This window comes from Dasypus novemcinctus, chromosome 12 (genome assembly GCF_030445035.2).
Source record: "Dasypus novemcinctus isolate mDasNov1 chromosome 12, mDasNov1.1.hap2, whole genome shotgun sequence".
Classification (NCBI taxonomy): domain Eukaryota; kingdom Metazoa; phylum Chordata; class Mammalia; order Cingulata; family Dasypodidae; genus Dasypus; species Dasypus novemcinctus.
The window spans coordinates 76,660,834-76,676,194 of NC_080684.1; the positions used below are offsets into that span (position 1 = coordinate 76,660,834).

Below are 15,361 nucleotides of genomic sequence, written 5' to 3' on the forward strand. Positions count from 1 at the left end.
AGAAAGTACGGTCCAAAGGAATGATTCTCACTTTAGAGAATCCTCTTGAATTTGAGAGAACCTCTGTATGTCACACTAGGACTACTTCACTAAACCAGCAATGGTGATTATTGAAAATCTTAAGGGGAAGTAAAAAATCATATTTGCATCATGTATGTGTTGGATCAGCAAAAACAAATCAACTCACTTTTTCTTAGTCATAGACTCTGAACTTGCTTCCTTTGAGGTTTTTTCATAAACAAATAGCTAGAAAAGTTTCCAAGGAGGGGAGAGGCAGTTCCTCTTTTCAGCACCCATCACGCTTGCTTGCACTCCATTGTTTCAGGCGTGGAGTCTCGCTCCAGCCGCCCGGGCAGCTCCCCCTGTGGTTCCGCTGACTCTCTGGGGACTGTCGGGACCCAACGGACGGAATGTCACCTTCAGAGGCAGACCATCCCACAGGTATTAAAGGGTCCTTCCTCAGCCTTCTGGGCTTCCCTCTTGTACTTTGTTTGCTCAGATCCTGTTGCTCCCAGCGCTGCTTGGTCCTGCTGGTGAATCATTAATCTGCGTGATTTAATTTCACGTCCGGGGAGTTGGCGTCCCTCCCAATGCGCGTGGTGCCTGCGGTGTTCTCCAAGCTCGGAAGGACGAAGGCTGGTGAATTTTCTTTTCAAGGACTGGGTTTCGATTTGGCCTTTCGGAAAACATTAAGGAATGGATTTACGATGAACTCTTAACTCTTTCCCAGATCCATGGGGGTGGGGGTCGTGTAGGGAGCCCCTACAGGGCGGGCCTCCCGTGCGCCTTGGACACTGCCTCGCTTCATCCCGGCTGCGGACCTCGGACTGATGCCCTTCCACAGACGCCGGTACAGAGGCTGACAGGCAAGCGACTCGGGGGGCTCTGCTAGTTGGTGGTGAGGCTGGGAGAAGCCAGATCGTCCTACTCCAGAGCGTGGCCCCCTAGAGCCCTGCTGTATTTAGTGTCTCCCGCTCCGCGGTGAGTCGTGTCAGCAGTTGACAACGCCTTGGCCGAAGCATTTCTAATATAGTTAAGACACTGGCCCATAAATAATACTAAATACCCCTTGTGTTCTATCAGAGGTAAATACGACCACACCTCCAGGCCTGGATAATTGGAAAGAGTGTCTTAACCCCACGAAAGAAGAGAATGAAGACAAAATCAACCAAGGGAAAAACCCCAGGGTGAAGGATTTTGATATCTCTATTATGCAAGTGCCTGTGTAAACATAGTTAATGCATTGTTGCTGCCCAGAACTTGGGCATTCATGTAAAAGAGAAAAATAATAGGCTTCCCTGGGTGGGTGTGTGTGTGAAAGTTCCTGGGTAACTCCAGGCCTCAGCTCAGCTGTTTGTTTGTTGGGAGAATGAGGAACTGGCCCCTCCATGAAACAACACATGTTCAGGACCTGAATCTACCTAATACAACTATTTTCATTAATGGTCCGAAAGGCCTGTTCATTCTTCTTCTCCAGCCAAGCTGGTATCAGCCTTCAGGGAAGCTGCAGGAAAATGTACATTTACATTTACTTAAGTAAATGTAAGTTTCCTAGCTGATACAACCCCCACCCCCCAAAAAAGCATACCCAATGCATTTTATTTCTACATGTGAAGTTCTATAAGACTGAGTCTTCAGTTCAAAATATTAGAGGAAACCCAACATTAAGAATTTAATTTTCTTTTTAAATAAGAATTGAGTTGACTACTTCATGTTAAGTCATTCCTTGAACAACTCTCTGGTCTAAAAATAAAAAATAAAACAAAAAATCCAATACTTGTTAGTTTAATTTGCCCTTAAACCAGATGACACTCAGGAATTAACTCTGAGCCCTTAGAGTTTTCAAAACCAATGTCATAACATTGTTGTGACAATGTTCAAACATTGGGCTCCTCCTCTTCTTTACTGTTAACAATCTTTTTAAGTGCCTGTTAACTCTCTCTACATATGGTTATAATAATCAGGCTTTTGGACTTCTAAGCCTGAAGCAGATTAGAGGAACCAAAGGAAAGGGAGTGACAACTATACACAGATGTACAGACTATAATGAGAAATGATGAATGAAAATTAAGGAGTACAGCAGTATGGCACTGTTTACTGTGGAGGTAAACAATTAGATGCCATAAAACCCAGTAACAATCACTGTATTTTCCATAGAACTACAATAAACTTAATCATGGTATATCCGTGCAGTGCTATAATGATAGTCAAAATAACAAGGTTAGCTCATCAGGGAAGTTTAAAGTTTGGCTCTCAGCGTTGTCAACTTATCAAGCTCAGAAAGTAAATAATACACTGGAGAAAAAAGTTTTACTAAAAATGTTGTAAATGCAATTAAAATTGTGTAGCACTAAAAAAGTACATTGTTAGCAGTCCTTAAAATTTGGTTATCCGAATGTGTTCATTTCCCAGGCATACCAGATGGCTGGACTTTTGCTTTAGAATTTAGAGTTTGCTAAGATTACTACTGCAGATCTCAGAATATATGGTCAACTGCTGGTGTTCCTTCCACAGACAATCCATGATTGTATGAAACCCCCTTCCACATTGCCCACGGTAAGGGAAAATGGTCTCTCTTCCACAGTTCCACATCACATCTGTAAATAATCAAGAGTTGAGTCTTATGCACTAATTGATGGGATGGGTGAGGATTGACACTTTCCCACATATCACTACTTTCTTAATATGGCAAGCTGAAAAATGACTGAATTGCTAGAAGCCATTTCCAGGTCATCTTGAATCAAGTGGCCAAATGGTAGTATTAGCTTTGTTGGGAGTAGGAGGAAGTTATTTGGGAGGTACTTCTGCATTAGTGAATCCTAGAAAACACTTCTCATCATGGGAAGCAGGGCATCTGTGACTTCTAGGTTTTTCTCTTTACACTCGCAAGCCATTTTTCTAAAACACAGGGACCTATAAAATCTAAAATGCCTTTCACCAGATATTTCACATCATTCTGAAATTTAAACCTTGAAGAAAGAGTCCCAGTTTACTCAGTTTGCACATTCCTAAAGTGCACTGAAGTACTAAAATAAATAATAGCATGAAAGGAAAATTTGGTGTATAATTGATTCTCCTAAAATAGAATAACCAAAAGCTGATGAGCTATCTAGCTTCTAAGAAATCTCTTAGATCACAAAGTTTCGTTGTTTTTTTTTAATCCACCCCCCCACCCCCACCCCCGCCCCAGGCTTGCTTGTTGTCGGCTCTCTGGTCCATTTGCTGTGTATTCTTCTGTATTTTTTTTTATCCCCCCCCCTCCCCCCCGCAGCTTGCTTGTTGTCTGCTCTCTGTGTCCACTCACTGCGTGCTCTTCTGTGGTTTTGCTTGTCTCCCCTTTTTTTGTTGCGTCACCTTGCTGAGTCGGCTCTCCGTGGCGCTTGCAGGCCGGCAGCTCTCCGCAGCGTGCAGGGGAGCCTGCCTTCACAAGGAGGCCCCGGGACATGAAGCCAGGGTCTCCATATGGTAGATGGGAGCCTAACTGATTGAGCCACAGCTGCTTCCCAATCACTAAGGTTTTTAAAGACTTTCTCATTTCAATGTGGAAAGGATATTAGGTAGACATTAAACACACCTCAGTATACAAACTAGGTGGGAAGCTGGAATCACATATATTATCTTCAAAACAGGAAAGTTACTAATGCTAACTGGCCTTTACCTATCTCCCATGAATAATTAGAAGTTTTCATTCACAATTCCTGTCACTTTTTTTTCTCATCTCAATCTTCCTTATTTGCAACAGATTACACACTCTGTTCTTCACTAAAGATGCAAAGACCTACTGGTAATTATCCTCTTATAAAGGAAAAAGAAATACCAGGGGAAGAGTTGCACTTGAATGTGGAACCTGAGCAACCCCAGTGTGGTCCAGAGAATAGCAACTTGGACAACGTCCCCTGGAAGCTTCTGGCAACGGGTCCCCTTGGCTCCATGAGGAATGTGGAGTCTTCCAGCCCACAGGTGCAGCCCCAAGCCTGTGGGGCCTCTGCTTGGTCCCCTCCAAGGAGCCGATCAAGGAAGCACAGTGAGAACCAGGGGAATCTTCTCCAGTTTGACCGGCAAGCCCCAGGCCGTATTTCTACCTCTCCGACTCTGAGGAGATTAAGGGGCAGTATGTGTGGGACATCACACTCACTTCCTCAGCAAGACACCTTGGAAGTGCCCTCCTGGAGAAGCTGGAAGGAACCTGCAGGCTCCCCATGTTGTCCTTCAAATAGTCCACCTGGAAGTTCAAAGGGTTCTTGGGACTCTCTATCACCCTTAAGCCGCAGCTCACAATTGCCATCTGACCCCGAAAAAGCCCTCAAAGCAACCGGCTCATTAGAGCCCCAAACCAGGCCCAGCAACAAGCATGCCCTTCCTGTTCCTCTGCCCATCAGCGAAGGGCTTCTTCATCAGGCCTCACCTCTGAGAAGAGATGGCTGCTCTTCACCCAGCCCCTCTCCAAGGCACCCAAGTCCTCAGGTAACATAGCCCTAAGCCTTCCGCCTTTCCCTTGATGCAATGCAAAGCCAAATGGTCTCAGGGCTGCCACATTCCCCCAAAGGCCTGGGGATTCTGTGATGGGAGGCAAGCATAGGATCTCACTTTTGAGGGGCCATACACTCTTTGGGACACATTGGCTCTTGAGTAAAAGGGGTGCAACAATTTGGGGAAGAAGGAAAATAAAGGTTTAGCTCACTTTCTTCTTCTATAACCTTGAAGGCACTTTAAGAAAGGCCCACGAAGGTCAGGCTATAGATGGCATCTCAGACATTGAAAAGTACATGGCTTTTGAAGACAGCCTGGGGCAGCTGGCTTGAAAGGAGAGAAGGAGCAAATTATTAAAAGGTCTAATCCCTTCCTCCCACACACAAGAAAAGATTTTTAAACATTTTAACTTGGAGAGCTCATTGCCTCTCCTTTCAAGATGCCAGCTTTGAAATTTTTGAATTTGGGATGGGTTTGAGAAAGACTAAAGTATATTTTTCTGTTACTGTTATTTCAGGGAGAAGGAACACATCAATCCAGGTGAGTATGTATTTATTTTCTTCAGTGCTTTGAAATATGTTGACTGTTTACTTTTAAATGTTTTTTTTCTGTTCTGATGAAGCAAACCTAATAGTGCATTAATCAGTGGCTTTCTTTTACAATACCCAAGTCACTCTTCAAGTTTGTGAGTAAATTGGTCATAATTTCAAGTATCCATTTTACATAGCCAGGTGTAGTGTGCTGGGGCTTTTGGGAACAGGATATGACAGCCACATGCAATCATTGTTTTCATTTTGAAATGCCAGGGACGTGGCTCTGTGGTTTAATTAGCATACAATTAGTAACAGATTTTGTCAGGTAGAGAAAATGGAAAGACCAGAAACATTCAACAGCTTTTCAAACAAAAATTCAGAGGAAAGGATAAAAGGAACAAGATGTGCTGTTTAAATTCAGGAGGACCTTTAAATGCCAGTTGTGATGGACTCAACCCTTATCTAGAGCGTAGATAAATGGTGTCACTTCACAAACCAGCTCTAAACTTTCATCATGGCCCCAGGTTGTGGAAGCAAACTTGTCATCTCTCCCAGGGATGCTTAAGAGCTTCTGTGGCAGCAAGGGAAAGATCCATGCTCAGTTTCATGTACCTGATATTTGGATTGGCAGGAAAAGGCTCATTTCATTTGGAAAGGCACAAAAGAGTCCTCAGGGAATCAGCCTCTGTTTTATTACTGGACCCAGTTCTCAAGCAGTTTGCTGTTTATAGAGGTAAGGATGAGATCCCTCTGTGCAGGCTTTGTTGATCTGAACCCTAGTTGACCTAGCTGTATGAACAAAGGTAAAGGATATTTACAAAGCCATTTTACCGTATGAATTATTATGCAATTATTGTGGTATGGTATCAGTTAGCAATTGCTATGTAACAAACCACCCCAAACCTCAGTGACTTAAAACAACAACCATTTACTATTTCTTATCAATCTAACATATCTGCTGGGAGTCTATTTGACCTATGCTGGGCTCAGCTGGGAAGGTCTGCGCCACATGACCTTCATTCTCTTCACGGAACTAAAGGACTAGCCTGGGAATGAAGGGAGAGGTTCGAGAGAACAAGTAGAAACATACACGTTTCCTTGGGGCCTGTGCTCTGACCTGGCACAGGGCCACTCTTCCTCATTCTATCGGCCAAAACAAGCCACATGGTTGAATTCAGGGGTAGGAAATGATATGTCACCTACAACTGGAAAACACTGAAATGTTAAAAGCAAGGGATAAGGATTCAAGTATTGGTGAAAAATAAGGCCGTGAAGTCAAATCTTACACAGGTGCAAAACAGAATAAAGCTTAAAGATGTTACCTCAACCAAATGTGTCAGAGAAAGTAAAAAAAAAAAAAAAAGAGCAGTCTCAGAGAAAGATGATGACATCTGTTAGAGCCAGATCATGCAGAGTCAACTAGGATGTGTAGAGATTTTGTTCTAAAACCTAAGAGCAGTGTGAAACCAGTCAATGCATTGGTATTGTCAGATGGATGACAAGAGTGGACTCAGGCAGAACAACTAGAATACTTAATATGAGAGGCTGATAATTTGGGCTATTTTATGATGAAGGCAGTGGAGTTAGAAAGTATCTCAGATATTGACTATCTGGCCATTTATAGAAATTTTTTTTTGACCCCTGGTATATATAATTAAGAAATGTTTGGCTCTGTGGCTGCCAGTCAATCACAACAACTTTTCTTTAGCCTATAGAATAGACATAAGCCCTTTTCCAGAAATACTGATCCTTCTTTTGATGTAGTATTTTGGCTTCTTTTTTTTTTTTTAATTGATCTTTTTTAAAAATAATTTTTGTTTTTTATTTGTATAAAGAGCCTTAGATTAATTACATAAATGTTACATCGAAAATATAGGGGATTCTCCTATATCCCACCCCACCCCCTCCTACATTTTCCTCATTAACAACATCTTTCATTAGTGCGGTACATGTTAACAATTGATGAGCACATATTGAAGCATTGTCACTAACTATGATCTATAGTTCACATTATGTTTTACACTTCGCCCCACACAATTTTATAGGTTTTGACAAAATGGATAATGGCTGGTAACTGTCATTGCAATATCATGGAACATGATTCCAGTGTCTCAAAAATGCCCCATGTTTTATATATTTTTCCCTCTCCCTCCCCTTAGAACCTCTGGTGACCACTGTCTTTATATCAATATTACAAGTTCTTCCATTACAAGAATACTAATATGTCTACTTTAGTTCATGCTTGGATTCCCCCCTTACGTTTGTTCCTCTATCTTGAGGATGTCCAACTCTACTTCTGATTGAGAGGGGGCTTAGATCCCATTGGGCAGATGGATGGAACCATCTTGCTTGCAGTTGAAGATACTCTCTGCTTGGGCTGGGCATTGACCATCATCACCCTTCTGCTAGTTGTTGTGGGTGAGTCTAATGAACAGAAGAGTAGGTATTGCCTGCAACTCTGTGGAGATGCATGGCTGACCCAGCATATGAACAGCCAGAAGATTTAAGCCTCTGGGATGTATATTTAGTAGGTATAGTGCTAATTATAGATTCAAATAAAGAGAATAGAAGAACTATGTGTCCTTGTGGCCTGACCATCGGGCAGGCTTTTGTAGAGAAAGGCCCAATCTAATCTCAGTAGTGAAGTCAGCTAAGTGTTATATCTTTGATTCAAATTTTCCCTTGTGAACTCTTTTCTTTGCTGTCATTCTCTCTTCTTCCATAATATTCCAGTGAACATATACTCCCTCCAAAACATCTCCTCCTATCACCAAAATATGTCCCCAGAAAAAAATCTTTACCATTCATTCTTATAAAAGGGTGAGGGATTTCTGGCTTAAGGAATGCATACTTATCTTCCCAAGTAGAGCAACATATTCCTTACTTCAGGATTTTCCTGAACCTTATGAATACCTCTATCATGGTACCCATCACACTGTATTGCATTTCTTCATCTGCTCCCTGAATTAAGAACTTTCTGAGAGTGGAGACCATGTCTTATATGTCTTTAAACCTCTACCACCCAGTACCAGCTAAAGTCTACCTCCAAAAATATTTCTTGAAGGAAAGGAAGGATGGGAAAGTGAAGTCAGGCCTGGCAGGCTGCCTGTCTAACAGCGTTACTTACCTATCCCCTAATGTATTAATATTTGCATTTTGATAAAACACATGACTTGAAACCAAGCAATGAGGCTGAGTTGACAGACTTTTAAACATGGAAGCAAGTGGAGGGGGTTTTGTGGACAAGAAGACCTGCCTGGCAGTCCTTAAATTCTGTCACCACGGAGAGGTATCTGCCTCTCCTAATTTTTCAGTCAGCCCTGAAGCTGAGAAGGTAAATAAACATACTGCATTTCTATGAAAATAAAGATTAACCTTCCAGTGCCTAAGAAGAAATAGGAGAAAACCTCAAGTTATTCAAATTAAGAGATGGGTAACTTCAGCCTGAAAACCAAATAACCAGTATTTGAAAATCTATCTTGAGGAAGAAACCAGACAAGAATATTGAATGCCAGCAAAACTTTCCTCAAAACAGTATTCATCTGGGGTTACCCTTGGCAAAGAACATAACCTGGTACTGAGTGAACCTCCTGATTTTGAATCCAAGCTCCATTTCTCTCTGGCAACGTAACCTTGGGCAAGTTGCTCAACAGCTCAAAACCTCATGTCCTCCTCTGTGAAGTGGAGATACAAATAGTACCCATTTAATTGTAAAGTCTGGGAAATAATAGAGAGGGAGAGGACTCTATCCAGGTAATCGGTAGAGACTAATAGGTGGTATATAGTTAATTACTCAGAAGAGAAGACTACAGACTCAGGGAGTCAGGGAAGGCTTCCTGATCTGAGCATGACTGGAGGGTAAGATTGAAGGGACAGATTTCTTTCACATCAGGAGCCATGTGATACTCTTCCAGTGAAATCAGCTCTCTAGAATGTAAGTTCCAGGAAAGCGTGGGTTTTGTCTCTTTCATCCACTGGTATATTCCCAGTGCCTAGAACACCATCTGACACAGAGTAGGTACCTAATCAGTATTTGTGGAAGGAAGGAAGGGAAGGAGGGAGGGAGGAAAAAAGGGAGGGAGAGAGGGAGAGAGGAAGGGAGGAAGGAAGGAAGGGAGGGAGGGAGGGAAAAGTTGAATGGTTCATTAGTTAGGTTTGGACATGCCAGGTAGGGGAAATTGTATTGTCCCCTTTTTGTTTTGTTTCGTTTCTCCTCCAGCTACTTTCACATCTCCCTCCACCTCCTTGCAACTGCCCCCATTTTCTTATTTCTTGGGTTTGTAAGGATTTCGACACATATTCCTTAATCCCACTGGGTAGTATTTTGGCTCTCATTCCATTAATACAGTAGACTAGCAAGACTGTGAGAGTTCTTCAAGGCAGTTACCAACAGCTATTCTGGGACTCCGAACATGTGTGTGTTCAGTAAATATGGAACCCGAAGAGTGACAATACAGGGTAATGATTGTTTTCCACACTGATGAGGCTCCAAAGAGTTGTCTCTGTTCTGTGTTCAAACTGATGTGTCAGGGTTGAATCTTCCATGTGTTCACCTGACATTATGAGTAGCCACCATGTACTAGGATGTGTGCTGGACTCTGGATAGTCAGCTAGAGGCTACTCAACCTTCATAGAGAGAAGTTGAATTAGAAACTATAATCAAAAATTCGAAGGTAAGTTCCCAACAAACTTCTGGTACTCATAAAGGAAAATATATCCCTGATTTGACCAAGAGAGCTACAGTTCAGTAATTGACAGTATAGTTGTCATTTCTCTGTTGATTATTTTAAAAAGGGAAGAGTGATATTTTTAAAAAGAATGTTACTGATTCTGAATTTGCTCTTCCTGTGTAATTAACCCATCATCATAAGCAAACACTCCAAATTGCACCACACTATTTCTTGCATCAGGTAAAACACTACAATTCTTAAAATAGAACATCTACCTTTTCTAGTCACAGAATTACTGGAAAGGGACCTGCTAAAAAAAGGTTTTCTTTACCATGAACTTTATTTTTTTTTCCTCTCCGCTACCCCCTCCCCAGTTGTCTGCTCTCTGTGTCCATTTGCTGTGTGTTCTTCTGTGATCGCTTCTATCTTTATCAGCAGCACCGGGAATCTGTGTTTATTTTTGTTGTGTCATCTTGCTGTGTCAGCTCTCCATGTGTGTGGCACCCTTCTTGGGCGGCTACACTTTCTTCCACGCTGGGCGGCTCTCCTTACAGGGTGCACTCCTTGCACATGGGGCTCCCCTACGCGGGGGACACCTCTGTGTGGCACGGCACTCCTTGCACGCATCAGCATTGCACATGGGCCAGTTCCACATGGGTCAAGGAGGCCCGGGGTTTGAACTGTGGACCTCCCATGTGGTAGGCGGATGCCCTATCCATCGAGCCAAGTCTGCTTCCCTTTACCATGAACTTTTACCATCAGACAAAAGATATAGTTTCTGAAGAATGATGCCTAATAAGTCTACCTGACAAACTACTAATGGACAACATTCATAGCAAGGGAAAGGATAAGACCGTGTGTAATCCAAATTGTACTACCTTCAAAAAGATTTGTATTCTATTAACATACATATTACTCTAGGGCAATTGTAACCTCCCATATTCTCCAGGACTTTTCATTATTTTTCCTTAAAATTTGCACCTGGGAATTAAAGACCAGTAGTCCTTGACTCCACTGAAGGGAAAGAATCTGTAGAAAATGTAAATGATGAATTAGTCATACAGCTATTGGAATGAGCTTCAAATTATTCTTCTTCAAATATTTCTGCCAAGATAAAGGTCACCTCTAATAACTGCCACCACCCACTGGCCAGCCGGGGGAAAAATGAGAGCAAGGTTCCTGAACCCTGAACTCAGAGCCGGTGAAAGACAGAATGGGTCTTCCTGGCTACTCTCCTTTTTCACATAAGGAAACTGAGGTTCAGATAAACAATATGCCAAGGCAAGAAATAATGAAGGCCAGAGTTGGGAGTCAGGCCTATAAGTCAAGTGCCTTTGCCACTAAATTATATATTGCTCCCTGTATTAGTTTTCTAGGGCTGCCATAACAAAGTACCTCCCATACTAGGTGGCTTAAAACAACAGAAATTTATTCTCAAAAGTTTGGAGGCCAGAAACCCAAAATCAAGGTGTCAGCAGGGTAGCACTCCCACTGAAGGCTCTAGGAAAGAATCCGTGCTTGCCTCTTCCAGCTTCTGATGGCACTGGGTGTGCCATGGCTTGTACCTTCATCATTTCATTTCTGCCTCCATCCTTCCATTGCCTTCTCCTGCTTCTCCCTGTCTCTACTCTCTGAGGATACTTGCCATTGGATTTAGGGTTTCCCCCAGATGACCCACAATGACCTCACCTTGAGATCTTTACCTTCGTTATATATACAAAGGCCCCTTTGACAATTAAAGTCACATTCCCAGGTTCCAGGGATGAGGATGTGGACGTGTGTTTTGGAGGACCACCATTCAACTTTCTACACCTGCTCTTTGACCTAACATAGTAACTATAATTACATAATTAATTATAATTTTATAATTTAAAAATCATGTGTGTGCTTTGAAGAGTTTTGGAGTATCTTTTCCTTTTCTTTATATTTACAAATCTTTTGGGAGGCAGACCCACATTTTTGAAATCTGGCTCTGTCGTTCACTAACAGTGCAACCTTGGACGAGTTCCTGATCCATCCCTCTAAGTCTCAGTTTCCTCAGCTCTAGAATAACAGTAATTTCCACTTCATAGGGTACTTGTAAAAAATCAATATGATGAGGCACGGAGAGCAGTTGATCTAGTTCCCAGCTAGATTAGGCGCTCAGTCAGTGCTGACTTTAAATTAGGATGATAAGCACCAAGACCAACAAAGGATATGCACTGAAATGCTGAGGGACACATTTCTACCAGAAACTTTTCCAGCTCCCACATTCAAGAGCAGCCTCATTGTTGAGTGTGGATGTGGGGCTGCACGGGCCTGCTCAGTAATGGGGGAGGATTCCCAGGATTCTCTGAATTGTTGCCGTCACCAGCCCACACGCTGGACCTTTGGATCTTCAGCAGAGGATAGAAACAACAACAGATGTTCTGGTACCGGAAGGGAGACAAGGAGGTTATTCCAGCTACCATGGGACTAGTCCCTTCGGACCTGACCGGCCTGGGGCAACGCGACTCAGGGTTAGTGCAAGTGTGGCTGTGTTTGGGTGTGTGAGTGAGAGAGCTGGGCCCGGCAAGCCTGAGGGGACTGCCAAGTCTGGATGAGGCACCCACTTAAAAAACCCCCTGCATCCAGGATTTTGTCCTTTACCAGAGGATCAGAACAGTCGAACAACATAAAGGATGTGTTCCCAAGAATGTTTAGTTATGTTTTTCCAAACAAATGAAGGGCAACATAAAGTGGCACTGTATTTATACAGCAGGACTGGTTTACCAGTCACATCCCCAAATGTTGCATTTATTATTAGCTTATTTCTTAGCTGAATCTCCCTTGGAGGAAATCAGATTTCAAAAAATATTCTTCCCTCGCCTGCTCACAGAGGACGCCACCACCCCCACAAAGACACTGTTTGTATGGGAAAGGGGATCTAGAATTCTGACCACATTGCAATGAACACCTTGCATTGGATCATCAGTCCAGAACTGGGCACAGTGATCCTGCACACGTGCCAGTTTTTATAAGAAGCAATCCTAATATTTGGAACCACAGAAATTAGTTCCAATTTTGAACCATCAACACCCTCCCACCCCTGAGACCTAACTTATAAAGCATTCTGAATTTATTGCAACTTCTTACATATAAATCACTAACCAAAAGATGTGAGCAACCCCAGCTAACTCAGACCAGAGGAACATTTTTGGTACCGATTCATGCCTGGCCATATTACTGGGTACAAACATTCTTTTTTATTGTTTGCCTTTGTCTCCATATTACACTGTGGTTCTTGATAGTCATTAATCCGTGCCCCATTCTGATAAACATAATTTCTTATGCCCTTCTGGGGGCATGCCCACCTCTCCAGGGTGAGCATCATTGGTTTTGAATGTCAAGGCAACAAAGCCAAGGTCAAGCCCTGTGTAAGCCAATTGTCTTTTCTCTGCTCCATCTGGACAAATTAAACCCCAGAACTTAGCTCTATGCTCGCAAATGGATGCCATCTCTCAGAAGGTACCCAGTGAAGGGAAGAAATGGATAGGGATCATTTAACCCCCAATAATGGGTAAGGAGATTCGAATTGCATTTTCCTTTTGTATATGTACAATTATTCTTTCTTGATCCTGAATGGAAAGACAAATTCATTTGATGTCTGTTTGACCTATATCATGCTATTTATCCAAGAAGCTTATTTGAATACCTATTCTTTAGAAGGATCCATGCTAGGTGCTTATATTCTATGATATATAAGACACAGAACAAGCCTTCAATGGAATGATTATGCAGTGAAGAGACCAGTTGGGGACCAAGGGGAGAGAGAGAGAGAGTTGGCTGTACCTGAGTAGATCAGAAAAGGTTTTCTGAAGGAAGGAAGATTATCTAAGCTGGAATTTAGAGATGAATATGAGTTTGCCAGACAGAAAAAAAATGGAGACAGTAAGGCAGATGGGAACCACCTGTGCCAAGGAATTGAAGCGTGAAGTACAGAGTAGTTGAAGGAACAGAAAGCAGCTAGATGTTGCTCAGGTATACATTCTGTGGGAGTTCATGCCAGGAGATGACAGTGATGACTCTGGGTATGTGCAGGCTTTGTTATTGTTCCATTTACTCAACAAATATTTATTGAGCTCTTACTAAACACAAAGATTTAGACCTGTAGCTATAGGCTTGGGGTATTAGGAGAGATAAGACATGAATATGCAAAATTATAAAATAGATTGATTTCTATACAAGAGGATGACACCAGAGGCTTGTTTTAGTCACTTGTGCTCAATAGCAATGGATTGAGTACCAAGTTATCACCTACCAACCTACATGAAGACAGGAACGTTCCTTGCACTTAAGGAACTGGCAGTCTAGTAAAAGGAATAGACACATTAAAAAATTACACTGTGATATATTTGATAATCAACATGATAGCTTTTCTTGATGGCATATTAAGTTCCAGACACTATGGACATTGTTTTGACAGCATAGCTAATCCTCACACAATAGGCAGATATCTGTGTTTCATAAATGGCAAAGTAAAGGCCAGAGAGGTTATTTAACTTACTCAAGGTCACACAGCTTGGATTAAAATCAGGCAATCTGATTTCACCTTCTTAACCACCGCTCCAAAGTACTACGGAAGTGCTGAAGAGAAACATGTAAGACACCCTGTAATTGTGGCCAGGGAAGACTAATCCTTCTTCACCACCAGAATTTATCCCTCCCCGAGGTCTCCAGAGAATATAAAGAGAGCATATAGAATTTTAGGAACCTCCTAAACTCATGATTCTCATCAGCTAATGTAACATCTAAAGCTCAAGCTCAAAAGAGTAAGCTTTTCTGCCAAAGTTTGCTTAGGTTACATTTCTCATTCAAATTATTCTGATTTTTCCAGTCGCCCTCTGATTCAGCCCCCTCCATGCCTATAACTACCAAATCTCATACACTCTTTATATACTTGTAGAATCCTTTATAAGGTCTATTTTTTTTAAAGATTTATTTTTATTTATTTTTCTCCCCCTGCTTCATTGTTTTGTGTTCACTGTCTGCTCTCTGTGTCTGTTCATTGTGTGCTTGTCCTCTTTTTAGGAGGCAGCGGGGACTGAAAGCAGAACTTCCCATGTGGGAGGGAGGCCCCGATGGCTTGAGCCACCTTTCTCTCCCTTTGTAAGGTCTTTTATGCCTAAAGCTTCTACTTCATACATATTAGTGGAACAGACGGAATATAGTATTCATTAATGAGAAACTCCTAAACATTCTACCATTCATAAGTAAAATTATCTGGAAAAGTTTTTAAGCCTGAAGTTGAAAATCTAAAACAATCTTTATGTTTTTAATGTAACATTTTGTGTGATCTATATATCTGTTTTTAAAAAAAAGACAATTTAAAAAAAAACCTATAAGTAGGAATGGCCTATATCAAGGTACTTGTAACATCAAAAGCAGTTGTTCTTCAACCCTGGTGAGCGTCTAGAGAGCCTGATAAAACCGCAGGGACAGACACCCAGCTCCAGACCTACTGAATGTGACTCTCCACGGATGGGTCCTGGGCATAAGTGCATCTAACAAATTTTACAGGGAGTGCAGATGACTGGGTTTTGGTCAGCCGCCTGAGGGCCCGACAGGGCGTGACCAGCGTCCTGCTATCAGGCACACTGACGAGGAGTGAATGAGATCCAAGAATGCACAGTTATGAGGCAAGAGATGAAAGTGCAGGCAGAAAGGCCT

At 42.2% G+C, this 15,361-nt stretch overlaps 1 protein-coding gene across 6 annotated transcripts in view; it reads left to right on the forward strand.

The window, feature by feature from the left end:
* The first annotated feature begins 312 nt into the window (after nt 1-312).
* The window catches only part of PLEKHG7 (pleckstrin homology and RhoGEF domain containing G7), a 55,741-nt gene continuing 40,692 nt past the window's right edge, over nt 313-15,361 (forward strand). For 3 of the 6 annotated variants that reach the window (XM_023589202.3, XM_023589203.3, XM_023589207.3), the window contains exons 1-3: nt 314-441; nt 3,743-4,464; nt 4,988-5,010. In XM_023589202.3, coding sequence (XP_023444970.2) covers nt 411-441; nt 3,743-4,464; nt 4,988-5,010 — 776 coding nt within the window. In that variant the 5' untranslated portion in view covers nt 314-410. Of the gene's footprint in view, nt 442-2,426; nt 2,557-3,742; nt 4,465-4,987; nt 5,011-12,069; nt 12,172-15,361 lie in introns of those variants that run through there. The other 3 variants (XM_023589208.3, XM_023589204.2, XM_004459820.3) reach the window with 3 other exon arrangements.